This window comes from Oncorhynchus gorbuscha, linkage group LG19 (assembly GCF_021184085.1).
Source record: "Oncorhynchus gorbuscha isolate QuinsamMale2020 ecotype Even-year linkage group LG19, OgorEven_v1.0, whole genome shotgun sequence".
NCBI lineage: Eukaryota > Metazoa > Chordata > Actinopteri > Salmoniformes > Salmonidae > Oncorhynchus > Oncorhynchus gorbuscha.
The window spans coordinates 20,759,511-20,776,104 of NC_060191.1; the positions used below are offsets into that span (position 1 = coordinate 20,759,511).

At 45.3% G+C, this 16,594-nt stretch overlaps 1 protein-coding gene across 1 annotated transcript; it reads right to left on the reverse strand.

Moving 5' to 3' along the window:
• Positions 1–642: 642 nt before the first annotated feature.
• On the reverse strand, positions 643–16,594 carry LOC124005605 (protein SMG5-like). Its single transcript, XM_046315011.1, has 22 exons — positions 16,140–16,594; positions 15,188–15,286; positions 14,973–15,096; positions 11,846–12,002; positions 11,680–11,769; positions 11,445–11,534; positions 10,926–11,004; positions 10,206–10,331; positions 10,019–10,087; positions 9,583–9,803; positions 9,274–9,411; positions 8,278–9,165; positions 7,633–7,802; positions 7,354–7,429; positions 6,695–6,870; positions 6,429–6,587; positions 6,240–6,299; positions 4,558–4,717; positions 2,908–2,998; positions 2,467–2,541; positions 2,162–2,300; positions 643–1,887 (listed from the first exon to the last, which is right to left on the reverse strand). The coding sequence occupies exons 1-22, from the start codon at positions 16,202–16,204 to the stop codon at positions 1,804–1,806; spliced, it is 3,336 nt and encodes a 1,111-aa protein (XP_046170967.1). The 5' UTR covers positions 16,205–16,594; the 3' UTR covers positions 643–1,803.

Below are 16,594 nucleotides of genomic sequence, written 5' to 3' on the forward strand. Positions count from 1 at the left end.
TGGCACTGACCCCGCTGCCAGGGGATTGGTCTTGCTCTGCCATTCCATGCAGAATGGTGGGCATTAGGCCCAGGCAGCCAGGGTAGTGAGAGGCACGAGACCTCACAACAGAAGAGAGCAGGATAGATGGCACACAGAGTCCTACTCACAGGACCGAGACTGATGGATGAGCCAGGCTGCACTGAACGGGTTCAGAAATTTGAGAGCAAAGTGGAACAGAACTACCATATTTCAATAGGTAAGGGTGTTTTGAAACAAACCTATAAATTGAAAAACATTAAATGTGTTCCAAACAGCAAGCGGTACCAGAGCGGTAAGGCTAGGTCCAAAAGGCTTCTCAATAGCGTCTACCCCCAAACTATAAGTCTTCTGAACAGCTAATCAAATGGCTACCCGGACTATTTGATACACACCATTTCATTTTAATGTTGGTCAGTCGTTGTTTCTGGATTAGTTCTTCAATTTACGGAAACAATGGCTATTTTTGTCATTAGTGTGCAGTCATGAGTATGTTCAGTTCAAATAGTTTGCTTTCCCAATTCAGAGAGTCCTGTGCCTTGTCATGAATTGTGTAAAGCTCTGAAAATGTTGCCACTGTAAATGGTTTCTGCAAGAGAGTGAAAATAAGAAAATACATTTTAAAATGAGTTCATTTTATTGTTCAATGCGTGGCCACACACATATACAGAGTTCTTTTGCACTGTGCATGATGGGACAGTTAGTGATGATGGTAGATGGGATATATATGGAGTTCACAAGGGTCAAAACACAAACACCTTGTACCGCCATATTGGGACAGCCGCAGGCCCCGGACTCCATAATATCTGACAGCACAAAGCTGACCCACCCGAGTCGACCTCTTCCTAAAACGGCACCATGACACAAAAGTCAGGACTATTTCTTTGAGAATAGAAGGATTAGCAGACTGGTTTAGGAAAACTATACAAGACAACCCCACCCTCCCCCTGCACTTCATTCCTGTGTGTATTCAGCACAGCTTACAAAAACGGAAAAATAAAGTATATTTGGGTACAAAAATAAAATCCAAATTAAAACAATAGCAGGGCACAACCTGTCATTATTCCTCATCTTACACAGATAACACAATACATTAGTCACGGGACACAAAAAGTACACCGCAAAAAAACTGATAGGAAAGAAAACAATCCTGGAGAAGTGTACGTCCATTGACCTGAACCCTATGAGCTACGAGACTCCGATGTGTCGATAGCCTCAACGCTTGGCACGCTAGAGATGTGTTCTCTTTCTGGGATTTACCCCACATCCCCCTGCCTTACCAGACCAGACCCAGCTAGCCATAGGGCTGACATAGTCCCACCTTCACAACACAGAGGGAGGAGGAAACGGGAAACGCTGCTCTATACGTCTAAACCAATGGATTTAACTGAGCATGAATGTGTATGAGTGGTTCTCTCTCGACATGTAATGTACTCGTTTCTATCATAAACAGTATATGCCTGGTTATGATGTGAACCAGGGGCACTTTATGTGTGTAGCATCCCCACTTAATTCTCACCAACCTCTGGGATCGCTTCTTTATGTTTGGGGGTCTTCTGCTGTTTCTTATTGCCCCCTTTGCCCATGTGTCTCGCTTTTTCTTTCCTTCAACTGCTTTACTTTTCCACCCTCTCTCTCTCTCATCCCCCACCCCCCCACACTTCCTTTCCTAGAGTTGATTTTCCTTGGAGACGCAGATACAGACAGAGCAACAGAGTGGGAGAGAGAGAGGGAGTGAGTGTGTGATCAGCTGTCCGCCATGCCGACCTCGCCCGCTCAACTCTCTCAGCCAATCTCCTTCCACTGACGGTAGAACTCCACAATGTTCTTCAGCTCCATGCCTGCTGTCGCCACTGCCTGGATTGCCGACTGTTTCCAAGGAGACACAGACAATAGAGGGTAAGACGTCAACTCTTCTAACACCAATGAACATACAACGTATGGTAAAATATCACGGAAGGATGAATGGGGGAGGTCGAAGATGCCAAACATCTCTTAGAAAGATCTCTGGTTCTCCAGGGAAATATTAATAGCAATACTGTACAACCCAAGGGATACACGGTAGTCAGACCAGCTGTCCATACCAACAGTGGTTGCTGGAGAGCCTAAACTGAGTGAGTGATTGTATTTGTGATGTGTATACCTTCATGGGTGCAGAGCGGGTACACAGCTCCCCCACTGAGTGACCGGTGAGAATAGTGACCATACCAGCCGTGTCTTCGTCTCCGTTGCTCTGGGAGACGGTCAGCTGACGACAGCTGTCTACAGTCTTGTATAGATGCCTAGAAATCAGGACACATAAGGAAACAGTTAACACTGGGAAGGTGTTTTACCGCTGGTAGATAGCTTTCATAAATCTTTTACCACTTTTGAAGTATTTGTATAAGAATGCTAAGTATTGAGAGGTGGCCATATGAAGAGACTGCAGAAAGACTAATGGAGGCTCACCAGGCTTCAATGTCCTGGCGTTTCAGCTTGTCCCTCTCAAAACTCCTCCCCGACTCCTTCTGGCAACGTATGTACCTGAGGTAGAGGGGGACAGAAGAGGGGTTTACAACATCAAGTGTCTTTGTCCATATGGGTCGCAGCCCATTCTTAGTTTACTGGATCACAGATTAAGAGTGGGTTATGGTTAGAAACATTGTTTTGTTAAGATCTGAAGTAGTAAGGACAACAGCCAGCTCATTTGAAAATTGGTTACGTGAGAGATACATTGATATAAAAGGACCTGTGTATCATTGGCTTTAGCGTTTCTATCTTTTCATTCAGAGAATTGTCGACTCTACATATTCCTTTTAATGTGATGGGTTGGCAGATTGTGGTTGTCATATTAAATGTGGCCCACTATATTACCATACGTCACACTTGAGGGTTGAGACAGACATATACCTGTTGCCTTTACGGAACTCAGACTCCAGGAAGCGGATACCGTCCCTCGCTCCGGCATTCTCCTTCTTCAGGTGGTCAAGGCCATCAATCACTGAGGCAGATACCAAAGTTAAAACATGATGGTTGACTTATCTATTAATTTCATACTCTAACTAGAAAGACAAACTCAGCTTCAGTCGTCCCCTCGGTAACTTACAAAACATAGCCAGCAAATAGCCAATGTCGAAACAATATAGCAGGGCTATTCAACTGGCTGCCAGCCAGACAGATCTGGCCAGTTTATCAATTTAGAATGGCCTTCTGATCAATTCAGATTTCTTTTATCCTACAAAAAAATCTGATGTTTAGAGCCAAAATGAGCCCTTGTTCAATATTCTCCAATGGGAGAATCTGTTTCCCTGTAGTCCCACCCATTAAGTGCTGTCAAAGAATAATCACCCAACATACCAGTTAGCCAATCCGAGCTCACCTATCGGCTCTTCCCAGCAGATGAGATCACTACACTGCCTGCTACACTAGAGCATGCTTTTCGCTTAACTCAGCAGGGAGTTAACACCACAGACATCAACTTTATCCAATCAACATCTAGCCTGCAACATCGCTTGTTTTCGTGGTCTGCTGAGCATCATGATCTACTTTTACATAATGATGCTCGGTGGCTAAGCAAGGGTAATAATGCTCTCAAGAGAGCAGCCTGTGTTAGCTTAGGGAGGAGATAGTTGCTTTTCTCCGTGATTGACGCCACAAGAAAGCCAACACATATCTAGTGAAAATTCTTGATGAACAGTCTGTATCAGATGTTTGTTTTTCATCTTCAATCAATTGAATTGATTTAATTTGAGAGTGCAGGGGAGGGATAAAACAGTTGACATGATTGAAAAAAAGTCTATACATTTTTTTTTCTCTCTCTTTGATTTCCCTACACTACGCAACTATATTCAGTCATCAGTACAGATCACTCCCGTGATGGCCGAGTTTTTAGATAAACTGAAAGCTAACTTTGCAACAAGATTTGAGGTGGTGCAGTTTGTTATAGGGACCCATTCTCTACTGATGCAGGGGGAAAGAGAACTACCCGCAATAAAAAAAGTTAGTCGACAGATATGACATGAATAAAAAGGTTTCCAAGTTAAACAGAAAAGAACGAAATGAAAAAGAAATAGAAAATAGAACCGAATATGATGCTGGTCAACTGAGACATGCCATGCATAAAAGGTTTCCTATGCGTAAACAAAAACAAAATATGAAGTCGTCTCTAAAACGGACAGGAAAGTAGAAATGAATGTGATGCAGGTCAACTGTGTTATAAGTACAAATGTGTTGCATTATTTAAACAATTTCATCCACTGAATTAGGCTCATCCTAAAGCACTTAAAATGAACTTTTAGCGACATTTAATTAGACTAAATGTGCTTTATAAGAATAATCCCAAATAAAATATCTGGCCCCCCTGTAAATAACCATTTTCAAATCTGGACCCCATATAGTTCAATAACCCGGCAATATAGAAATATATTTATCACCATTTTATCTCCATGTAATTCTGGAGAGAAACCTCTAAATAATGACTGCACTTAAACAGACGTATCCACAGCCATGCAGTCCAACACTGAGTTTATTCACCCATGCAGGGCATGGGGCTGTGCTCACCTGTGCGGGGGATGATGATGATGAAGCAGCCACTGCCAGCCAGATGTCTGAGGAGGTTGAGGTGCTGGCACAGGGCGGCAGAGTCGGGTACCAGGTACGGAGACATGGAGGACTGAGTCTTGGGCTGTTGCAGGCTGCCCTCTAGCTGAGACACCTCCAACTGCAGGGAAGACATGAAAAACTGCTTATTTTGATGGGATGTTGAGGGGATAATACAGTGCCCTCCGTAATTATTGGGACAGTGAAGCATTTCATCTTCTTTTGCCTCTATAGCCCAAACATTTGGACTTTAAATCAAATCTATGAACTTTTTACTACTATAATACACAAGTGAATTTGTCCCTAAATTTGTGCAAAAAGTGCTGTCATTTCTAAAATGGTACATCCGATTTGGATGAAAATACCCTCAAATTAAAGCTGACAGTCTACACTTTAACCTCAGTCATTGTTTGATTTCAAATCCAAACTCTTGGAGTATAGAGCCAAAAGACAAAATGCTTCACCTTCACAATAATTACGGAGGGCACTGAACATGTACATCCCCCCCCCCCTTTTAATTTCACCCCCTTTTTTCGTGGTATCCAATTGTTAGTAGCTACTATCTTGTCTCATCGCTACAACTCCTGTACGGGCTCGGGAGAGACGAAGGTTGAAAGTCATGCTTCCTCCGATACACAACCCAACCAAGCCGCACTGCTTCTTAACACAGCGCGCATCCAACCCGGAAGCCAGCCGCACCAATGTGTCGGAGGAAACACCTTGCATCTGGCAACCTTGGTTAGCGTGCACTGCGCCCGGCCCGTCACAGGAGTCGCTGGTGCGCGGTGAGACAAGGATATCCCTACCGGCCAATCCCTCCCTAACCCGGACGACGCTATGACAATTGTGCGTCACCCCACGGACCTCCCGGTCGCGGCCGGTTACGACAGAGCCTGGATGCGAACCCAGATTCTCTGGTGGCACAGCCCTTAACTGCACCACCCGGGAGGCCCTGAACATGTACATTCAACATTAAGTAATATACTTCAATGGCATCACCTTAACTATCATCGGCTGAAATCTAATGAATTTCACTTCAAGGTTTTGGGTTCGAAAGTAAATTAAGACATATACACTTAGTATACCAAACATTAGGTATACCAAACATTAGGAAAACCTTCCTAATATTGAGTTGCACCCCCCCTTTTGCACTCAGAATAGCCTCAATTCGTCAGGGCGTGGACTCTAAGGTGTCAAAAGCGTTCTACAGGGATGCTAGCCCATGTTGACTCCAATGATTCCCACAGTTGTGTCAAGTTGGCTGGTGAACCATTGTTGATACACACAGGAAACTGCTGAGTGAAAAACCAAGCAGTGTTGGAGTTCTTGACATAAACCGGTGCGCCTGCCACTTACCATACCCCGTTCAAAGGCACTTAAATATTTTGTCTTGCCCATTCACCCTCTGAAGGCTTAAAAATCCTTTGTTAACCGGTCTCCTCCCCTTCATCTACACTGATTGAAGTGGATTTAACAAGTGACATCAATAAAGGATCATAGCTTTCACCAGGATTCACCTGGTCAGTCTACAGTACGTCATGGAAATGGAATGTTCCTAATGTGTTGTACACTCAGTATAGTCTCAGATAGCTAGATTGACAGTGTTTGATTTATGATAGAATGGAATGTTCCAGAAGACAGACCTGTAGGCGGAGCTGAGCCATGTCTCTCATCAGGCGGTTTCGTCGAGCCTCCTCCTCTGCCTGGACTCACAAACAGTGTTGAAATAGATAATACTTTGCAGTTATTGGAGCTGCACAAGTGAAACAAAAACTGAAACTAGAGTGACAGCTGCTGCTTTGGTCTCATTGGTTCATTCAACTGCCGCTCACCATGCGGAATTGGGCCTTGGCCTGCTGCACCAGGTTGTCCTGCTCTGATTGGCTGATGCTGGTGAAGATGCCCGCCTCCGGGTTGAAGTGCAGTATGTTGCATTGGAGATTGGTGAGGAAGTGGCCAAAGCTGCGGATGCAGCACACACGCACCACACACTGAGACGGGGAGAGAAAGAGAGCGAGTGAGATAGTAAAGTAGAGAGAGGGCAGAAAAACAGTGTAGGTGTGAGGGAGGGTGTCTAAGGGAAGCTAGGTGCGTGTACCTCCTGTACGGGGCTGAGGGAAGGTCTGGGGCGGGAGTAGTCGAGGTGGCGGTGTGCCAGGTTGAGGGCAGGTAGGTGTCGCAGGGCCAGGTCCTCAGGCAGCAGAAGGGACTGGACCAGGCCAGGCTGCTCACACTCACTCAGTAGCTCCGTCACCTCAGAGTTCAGACCCAGCTCTAAAATACACACAAAGAGAAAGCAAGACAGAGAGACAGAGAGCGAGATTAAGACGTGACTTCTAGTCACGTGCTCTACAGAATGAGACACACATTTGGAATTTCATCTATGAGAACATGGGTTAAAATAACCAAAGGAGAGGAAAAGAGAACAGATGGAACGAGAAATATAATGTGAGAGGGAGAGAGGAATTTGGCCAACTCAAGCCTCCACAACGGGCTCCCGAGTGGTACAGCGGTAAGACACTGCATCTCAGTGCTAGAGGCGTCACTACAGACCCTGGTTCAATTCCAGGCTGTATCACACCCAGCCGTGATTGGGAGTCCCATAGGGCGGCGCACATTTGGCCAAGCGTTGTTAGGGTTTGGCAGTCATTGCAAATAAGAATTTGTTCCAACTTGCCTAGTTAAATAAAGGTTCAATTTAAAATGTAAACGCAAATTAACAACCCATAAAAAGGACAGGTGATTTTAGTAACTCGCCTGCTTCCAGCATCTTGCTCCCGTCAGGCAGCAGGTTGAGTAGCACAGACAGTCTGTTCCATAGGCTCTGAGAACTCTATAGACAGAGTAAAGGAATTACATTGAGTGGAATATGGACAGTGAAACAAACACCAACAATGATGAAGACTATAAACCCTTGCCCTAAGTCAGCTGATACAAAGACTCACCTTGTATTTGACTAATTTGATGCAAATGAGATTTGTCAACGCATACGGTTTGTAAGTGCTTCTAGGTCAGTGAAAAATATACCCCCTTTACCTGTGCACACATGAGGATAATGTCAGTGTTGGCTCTCAGCCAATCCACAAACACCTTGACCACCTGGATGAGCCCCTGATTGGTCAGAATCTCCAGTCTCTCCGACAAGGTCTTCTCGCTGTGTACTGATTGGTTGCTGTGCATGCTACACTCTGAATCGGAATCCACCTCTACAGGGAATGGACAAAAATAAATAAACATGTGTTTAATCTACACCCTAGTTTACTTAGGGGGTTTATTTTTTATTTTACCTTCATTTTACTAGGCAAGTCAGTTAAGAACAAATTCTTATTTTCAATGACGGCCTAGGAACAGTGGGTTAACTGCCTGTTCAAAGGCAGAACGACAGATTTTGTACCTTGTCAGCTCGGGGATTTGAACTTGCAATCTTTCGGTTACTAGACCAATGCTCTAACCACTAGGCTACCCTGCCGCCCCAGTACCTCAGATGTACTGTTAGAAAAGGGCATATTTTAGCGATGTGCTGTTACTCAATGGAGTCATTGGGAAAGACTAAAAAGAGACTAGAAGTACATAATTATATTGGTATATTAAAGTTAAATCTTTAAAGTCATCATATCCTGCACTATACAAAAACCACATAGTAATCAACACAGCGTCAATGTGTGTGGGCAGGTTACTGACCATTGTCGTTGGTTCCGTTGGCAGTGCCGGGGCAAGCGTCGCAGGGTGAGTCCCCCGGGGGAGGAGGGGTCTCCTGGGAGGGGGTGGTGAAGGAGGCGTCTGGATCAGTGGGGTTGGGTGTGGAGTTGGTGGCGGAGCTGTGGGGCCTCAGCAGCACGTTGCTGAAGGTGGGTGCCAGGCGGAAGCAGCGCTTGGCCTGGAACAGCTGGGATGACATGGCCTGGAGGTTACTGCTGATACTGGGGTCGCTGGGCAGGAGTGGGCCATTGGTGGCCGGAGGGGTGTCCCCGTCTCCGTCCTCCCTGGGATCGGCTTGCTCCTCCTCCTCATCATCGTCTTCAGGCTGCACCTCCCCCCGAGGAGGTGTGTCCAAGTTCTCCGGGGTTTCCGAGTCCTCTATATCCTCCAAGTCGGAGCGGGACTCCTGGCTGTTCATGTCCGAGTCAGTCTCCACGTCGAAGGCCGTGCTCCCCTCCTCGTCTTCCTCCGAGGCGCTCTCCCAGGTCCCCTCTGTCAGGTGCTCCCTCCTGCTCTTGCTCTCCTTTCCCAGCATGGAGGGGGTGAGTGAGGGTCCCGAGGCACCGTCCCCGGAGTCGGTGCAGCCCCTCTGTTCTTCTTCCTCCTCCTCTTCGTCGCTCTCGAAACCCTCGCTCAGGTCGCTCTCATCTTCTTTGCGGGTGGCGCAGCGGCGGCGGCGCATCATGGAGAGGCGGGCATACTTCTTTTGCTTCTGTTTCTCCTCCTCTGCCTTCCGCTCACCGACGCCTGCTTTCTGGGCCACGGTGCTCCGGTGGCCAACCTCGTCGTCCTCATGATCTAGGGAGCCATTCTGCAGGGGCCTCTCTTCCAAGGTCAACGGGTCAGACGGGTCTCTCAACTCAGAGTCGTCTAGGAGCAAACAAATGTCATTATTGTTCCATTAGTTTTTTCAGAGAATTAACTGAGAACATGAGTAGTGTCTAGGCATCATGAGGTAAAGCTGGGAGTAGTTCTCACCTGTGTTGTCATTCTGCAGCGGGGGCACCTGGCTCTCCCCCTCCTCCAGCTCAGCCTGCAGGCGGATGTTGACATGGTTCACCAGGTGGGAGAAGAGGGCCAGCGTGAAGGCTATTGACGCACTGTACTGCTTTGACCCTACACAAACAAGTCAACATGTCAACTTTGCAATACAACAAAACACCATATCCCCTTATTTCCCCCCTTGCAGTATGTCACTATCCTCGCATGGCTACTGACAACATCCTTTGAGCGTAATGTTTGAAAAGCGATTTGCAAAACAATATATGACATTATATTCTTACTGACCTCCCCGCTTCAGGCTGTGCACCACCATGAGGCAGGTGACCACCATCTTGAAGACAAGTGCGTCGGGGAGCAGGGCGCAGGGCGATTCGTGTTCCTCATGCTCCTCCTCGCTGGGGGAAGTGGCCTCGTGGCCGTGTGGCGCCGAGGGCAGGTAGAACAGCACCAAGTTAAAATCCTCCAGCACCGACTGACACAGAGAGGTCAACTCTGTCTCCAGCAGACTACTCACAGGGAGGAAGAGAGAAATGGTAAGACATTACAAACACGGTACCCAACAGACAATAGAAAGCCCTTTGAAACTGAGCAAAGGGGGTTATAAAAATTCAATCAATTGTTATTATCATCATCAGATAGCTGTGTCATATATGGACCAAATGTTGAGGTTCCTATTGAGATAAATGACTAGGCCTAAATGGTGAATTGTGAACGTCCTAACCTGTTCTTGGGCTGCAGTAGACTCTGCAGGTACATGAAGCTCACTAGTAGTTGCTTGATGTCCTTGGATCTGGAGAGAAAACCATTGAGGAAACAGTAAGGATCTCAAAGAGGACCATCTCAATTCATGTTCAATGCTGACTTAGTGATGTCATTTCAGGGCTGTGGTCTAAGGAAACCAGACTGACCTTTGCCGTGAGGGAGACAGCTTCTTCATCTCCTGTTTCTTCACCTGGTGGTACATCTTAGCTGCTTTATCAAACAGACGCTTCAAATTCCCATAGGCCCCTTCGAAGGGAGTCTCCGACTGTATACTGTTCAAACACAGGAACATAGAGGAGAAAACCATGGTCAGTACTTTGTGGTAGCGGTGTGACGATACCAGTATCGCAATATTTTTTTCCATGGCAATGAAAACACGAAGCAGACGCAACTCTGTGGTCCTTTAAAAACCTGCTGCATGTAAAATATTGTGTGCTATAGCTTGAAAAATAATTGTGACTGGATGACAACAAGGTTTCTTTCCAACATCAAGGCTGTTTTCCTAAAGAAGTTCAAATCCGCTTCGTGTTTTGTATCCTTTCCAATACTAACGAATACTGGTATTGTCCCGGTACCACTTGGTTGCGAGTCTTTTTTTTACGAGTTCTGGCTCTGAAGTTGGCAGCTTTCTCCTAACAGACTGGTTTCAGAACCTCTTCCATTTCAAAACATGTCTCCTATTTAAAGCCTACTGAATGTGATCCAAATATGAAATGTTGCAATGAAGATATTTCTCCCCAGCAGTGTGACTACATTGCCACACTGAGGTAGAGAACAATAGCACAGCTAGAGCATAGTCTACAGACCAGTCATAGATAGACTGGATGTGCTGCAGTAAATCTAGACGTGTTGAAGTCACCTCTCACCAGCGTAGGTAGTAATAGGTGGCCTCCACGTTGTAGAATTTACTCCCCGCCAGTGTACCTAACTGATTGAAAGGCATTCCTGAAAACAAAACATCAAACACTTGTCAGTATCATGGCACACTAAAGACATCGCTTTCCTTTAGCAGTGGCCATTTAATGTTGACTTTCAGTTCGACTGATGAAGCCCTCTCAAAAAGACAGAACGTTTCAAATGTGGATCAGTGATTTCTTGAGACTGAATGCCCTCTCCTGGCCCGCTAACAGTTACTGAATGCCCCCTTCCTGGCCCAAATGGCCTGCTAACAGTTCAGGTAGATCACTATGAGCTGCGTAAAGCTTTGACCAGTCATATAATAAAGCTCAAATCAGTAAGTGCTGTGTGAGTTCATCACTATGTGGGCAATATAACAAGAGTGATTCATTTGTAGATGGTGGTGTGGTGTGAGTAAACCGGTTAGTGTAAAAAACTGAGGTTGATGTGCTGTGAAAGGGAGGGGTGGTAACACCTTGTCAACTCACCTACGTGCGGAGTGACAGACAGGGCCTGGTGGTAGAACCGCTCTGCCAGCTGCTCAGCCTCCACCCCAGCCAATTCGTTCTGGTAACGGGCTGCAGAAAACATTCAAACAACCTCCTGTAAACCTCTCCTGTACATTCAAATCAATGTGATTTGGATTTGGGGAATGCAATTCCATGGTCATACAAATAAGGTTGTCTCAAATCACTTTGGTGAGAAAGATGAAGTTTGTATTACCTAGATCTCCCAGGTACACCAGGCAGCGATGGCAGGCCATTGTGGCCCACTCCATCTCCTTAAGGGTGGCTGATACCGGCTTCTTCCGACCTACAATAACAAATACAATCATTTATACACTGTCAATCACAGATACTGCTGACCTGAGTGTGTGTGTGTGTCTCACCGATGAGGGGGTCGGTGACATGGGTCCAGTCGATGCAGTCCTGCATTTCCAGCTGGTAGTGTGACTGGATATAGAGCAGCAGGTGCTGGAAGAAGCCCACGCCGGCTATCAGGTGAGTCCTGTAGGCGCATTCCAGGGCACTGCGACTGTGGATGTGCTGCAGAACACATGGAGATATAAGACGGGGCCAGGTAATAAGAAGAGATTAGAAATAAAAAGGGTTGTGTGTGGGGCATGAGGAAAGATAAAGTGGGCATGTCTGAAAGCTCAGCAGTCACTGTATCAATCAAATGTATTTATAAAGACCTCCTTACATCAGCTGATGTCACAAAGTGCTGTACAGAAACCCAGCCTAAAACCACAAACAGCAAGTAATTCAGGTGTAGAAGAGTCATAAAATTTCCCCAATAACTTAGGGTGTTTTCCCACATGGTCCCTTTTAGCAAATTTGAGAACTCAGTGCGGTTTGCATAATTTTTGTTGTGCCGTGTTAACACTACAAAGGGAACTCAGACCCCTTAAAAGAGCACCCGAAACGAACTGAGACAGTCTCCAGAGGAGGTCGGAGTTCGGTTCACTTGAATTCCGTGCTCCGGTTCCATTTTTTAGGGCAATGCTCCCCAGGTTTGCTTGTGATTACAAACACTACTGCAACACTGCCGTAACCCCTCACATTGGTGCCACAAGTGAGAAGATTATGTGCATGTTCGTGGAAAAATGTGCTGTTTTTGGATATTGATTAGAGATTGTCAAGAACTCACAGACATTCCAAAATGTGGAGTTTTTAGTTCAGATTATTTGTTTGCAATATGTGATCTATAAGAGAGTTTCATACACTATTTGATTGTGGGGTTTGAAGTGTGAGAAGACAACATAAGGTCCAAATCTATTCTAGCTCTTAAAGGGGCGGCAGCCTACATTGGGTGTACAATTTTCAATTACAGCATTATTTAATCCGCAGTTATTCATTCATATATACATTTTTTAAACAACTAGGCAAGTCAGTTAAGAACAAAATTCTTATTTACAATGACAGCCTACCAAAAGGCCTCCTGCCTGGACAGGGACTGGCATTAAAAATATAGAACACACACACACATCACAACAGACACCACAACACTACATAAAGAGAGAACTAAGACAACCACATAGCATGGTAGCAACACCACTTGACAACATACATCCCTCAAAGCAGCCACAAATGTACCGTAATTTCTGGACTATTAAGCGCACCTGAATATAAGCCGCACCCACTGAATTATGAAAAAAATATGTATGTTGTACATAAATAAGCTGCACATGTCTATAAGCCACAGGTGCCTAGCGGTACATTGAAACAAATGAACTTTACACAGCCTTTAAACAAAACACAGCGTGTAACAAAAATAAATAGGCTTTAACGAAACACAGCGTGTAACAAAAATAAATAGGTTATAACGAAACACGGCGTGTAACAAAAATAAATAGGCTTTAACGAAACACGGCGTGTAACAAAAATAAATAGGCTTTAACGAAACACGGCGTGTAACAAAAATAAATAGGCTTTAACGAAACACGGCGTGTAACAAAAATAAATAGGCTTTAACGAAACACGGCGTGTAACAAAAATAAATAGGCTTTAACGAAACACGGCTTGTAACAAATTTTTTTTTTTTTTTTTAAATAGCAGTAAACAGTAGCCTACCAAGAAAGTCATTGGTCACCATCTTCCTCCTCCTGTGCACTGAAACCATCTCCTTCGGTGTCGGAGTTGAATAGCCTCAAAATTGCCTCATCCGATGTTGGATCGGTTTCATTGTCGCTCTCGTCACTTTCACCCGGAGGCAAATTCCCCGCTGAGCTCATGCTGCCCTCTTCAACACGCAGCAGTCCAGCCTTTCAAAACCCGTTGATGATAGTGGATTTTTTGACAATGCTCCACGCTGTCAGGACCCGCTGGCAGACTTGACCATAAGTTGCACTTCGCATGCGTTTTAGTGAAGGATTTCTCCCCACTTGTCATCCAAGCCTCCCACTGAACACGGCGCACCACCTTAAATGCACGATTTACACTGATGTCGAGTGGCTGCAAATACTTTGGGCCATCTGCTTTTCTTCCCTCTGAAAGCTTTTGTTGTCTTTTTGCACTGAGTCAGTTCCTCACGCTGCTGTTTCCAACGTCTTATCATCGACTCATTAAGGACAAGCTCCCGTGCAGCAGCTCTATTTCCTTTTCCAACAGCCAGATCGATCGCCTTCAATTTGAAAGCTGCATCATATGCATTTCTCCGTGTTTTTGCCATGATGAGGGTGACAAAATGACTACCGTAATCAGAATGATGGGAAGTTTGAGCGCGCTCGATTTACATCACATTATGTGGCGGTGCTCAGTTTTTTGGCGCCATGAATCTTATAAAAGCGGGAACAATCCATAAATTAGCCGCGTCATTGTATAAACCGAGAGGTTCAAAGCGTGGGAAAAAAGTAGCGGCTTATAGTCCGAAAACTACGGTAAGTAAGAGTGTCCATGATTGAGTCTTTGAATGAAGAGATGGAGATAAAACTATCCAGTTTGAGTGTTTTTTGCAGCTTGGTCCAGTTACTAGCTGCAGCGAACTGAAAAGAGGAGCAACCCAGGGATATGTGCACTTTGGGGACCTTTAACAGAATGTGACTGGCAGAATGGGTGTTGTATGTGGAGGATGAGGACTGCAGTAGATATCTCAGATAGGGGGGAGTGAGGGTTTTATAAATAAGCATCAACCAGTGGGTCTTGCGACAGGTATACAGAGATGACCAGTTTACAGAGGAGTATAGAGCACAGTAATATGTCCTATAAGGAGCATTGGTGGCAAATCTGATTGAGGAATGAAAATGGCTTGTTCGAGAGTGCATTGAGTGAATGTTGGAAAAAATATCTTGATTCCTTTCTAAATATAGCAATCTGAATGCAGAGAGGACTTGGACCACAACATGGATAAAGTGAACTGGCAAAAGAGTTGAGTCATCATTCAAAGGCAAAGGAAGTTTGAATACAAAGAGAACATAGTTCTATAGCTTCTTTTTTACCACAAAGTTCACTTTAAAGAGGACGGGGACTGGTTATTTTAAAGAGGACTAGATGGGAAAACACCCTTAAATGCTGTACCTTCTTGTTGGTCTTGATGACCTGGATGACCTCGTAGTAGACCTTCCTCCACAGAAGCTCCTCAGCCTTGCGACCATAGTCCACAGGGTGGAGAAACATCAGCTTCACACACAGCTCCCTCAACCTGGGCACAGAAGACAGATGAGGTTGGGGTTAGTGCTTTGCCTTTTGCCTTAGTGTTTAGGGCAAAGGTTGGAGTAGAGTAAAATGCTTACTTGTTGCGAAGGCTGATGTTTTCAGGCTTGAAGACCTCCCTGTACGATGACTTGCTGCCAATGATGACATCCAGCTTGTGTACCGACTCAACCACTGCCCTGAGCACGCAAGACACAGTTATTATGGCATATGAATCACTGGTAATGGCCATTGGAGGAATGAGCAAACTCATTCTTATCAATGTAGGGAGATAATGTTAGCTAGCTAGCTATAACTAGAAACTATCAAATGTCATGTCTCACACTGAGATAATGGTTGACATTACAGCTACCTAACTAGGTAGGTAAATCTAAAGAGGCTTGTGAAATATGCTGTTTCTCCATAACTAGGCCAGGCTATGCATGTTAAAAGTAGCCAGTCGACATTATTCATGTGGTGATGTTCTGCAAGACGCTTCTAGTTATCGTAGCTGTTAAATAACTAACTCGCTAGGTAGCAAACAAGGTAGGCCTATCAGGTAACTAGTACTGTGACAATACTGACAGCTGAAACTATCACAACTAGTTAACCAACTAACGTTATTAAGTGAGCAAGTTGGCACAGGAATAAGTTAGCTAGCTAATAGCACAGTAACTTGTTACTGTACTGTTACTGTTCAGTTGTTTAGAAGCTAACGTTGGATAGCTAATTAGCTATCCGCTCCATAAGTTCCCACTGTGCTACATCTGGTTATTTAAAACACATTATCGAAAATGTCCGACTACTTCGTAAAAATGTCATTGTCCTTCGACGAAGGACAGTTAACTAGCTAACGTTAGCTGATTCAAGTCACAGACAGACAGGTGACTGGATAGTTAGCTAACTAGCAAGTTGAATAGATGGCTAGCTAGTTAGCAAACTAGCTAAGGTTAGCTATCCATGTATTTCACTACTGTTAGCTAATGTACAAAAAAAAAAAACATTTAAAAACTAGCCAATGTAATTTTTCCCAGCAAAAGGCATTTAACTCACCTGTATAGCCGCTTGATGAGGAGGACTTTTGCCTCTGGCTCGCTATCCTGCCCAGGTCCACTCATGTTAGCATCTGGTGCCAAGAGTCACACGCTCCAGTCCAACAGAGTCTGCGTTCCCACCCTCTTCAACCCCACTCTTGTCAGGGTTGCTCCGGGCTTGCCCCACCGGCAGTGACAACTGTGTTGACTAGCTAGCTAGCAGCTCTCTCCTCTCCCGCTAGCGTATCTTATGTCGCTTGGCAATCCCCCCCACACTGCCCATCCGTTCGGAACCCGTTTAGGAGAGAGAATGGCACAGTATGTTTGTTAATTCCCGGTCAGCTATCACACTCCGATGGGTTCCTTGCGTTATTCCCCGTTTCAGACATTGCTTCGAGTAAGAGAGCGGCCATTAAACAGCGACCGCCTGAACAGCGCGAGACTTCTCATGAAACGTTCGTGCCAAGGTTCGCG

What these genes read in the sequence shown, in the direction of transcription:
- LOC124005605 (XM_046315011.1), bottom strand. Translation starts at nt 16,204, where the DNA reads ATGAGTGGACCTGGGCAGGATAGCGAGCCAGAGGCAAAAGTCCTCCTC. An exon ending in CTGTCTCCCTCACGGCAAAG is followed by an intron (nt 10,088 to 10,205) that starts GTCAGTCTGGTT and finishes TTTTCTCTCCAG; the next exon opens with ATCCAAGGACATCAAGCAAC. An exon ending in TGGCTCAGCTCCGCCTACAG is followed by an intron (nt 4,718 to 6,239) that starts GTCTGTCTTCTG and finishes TCTTCCCTGCAG; the next exon opens with TTGGAGGTGTCTCAGCTAGA.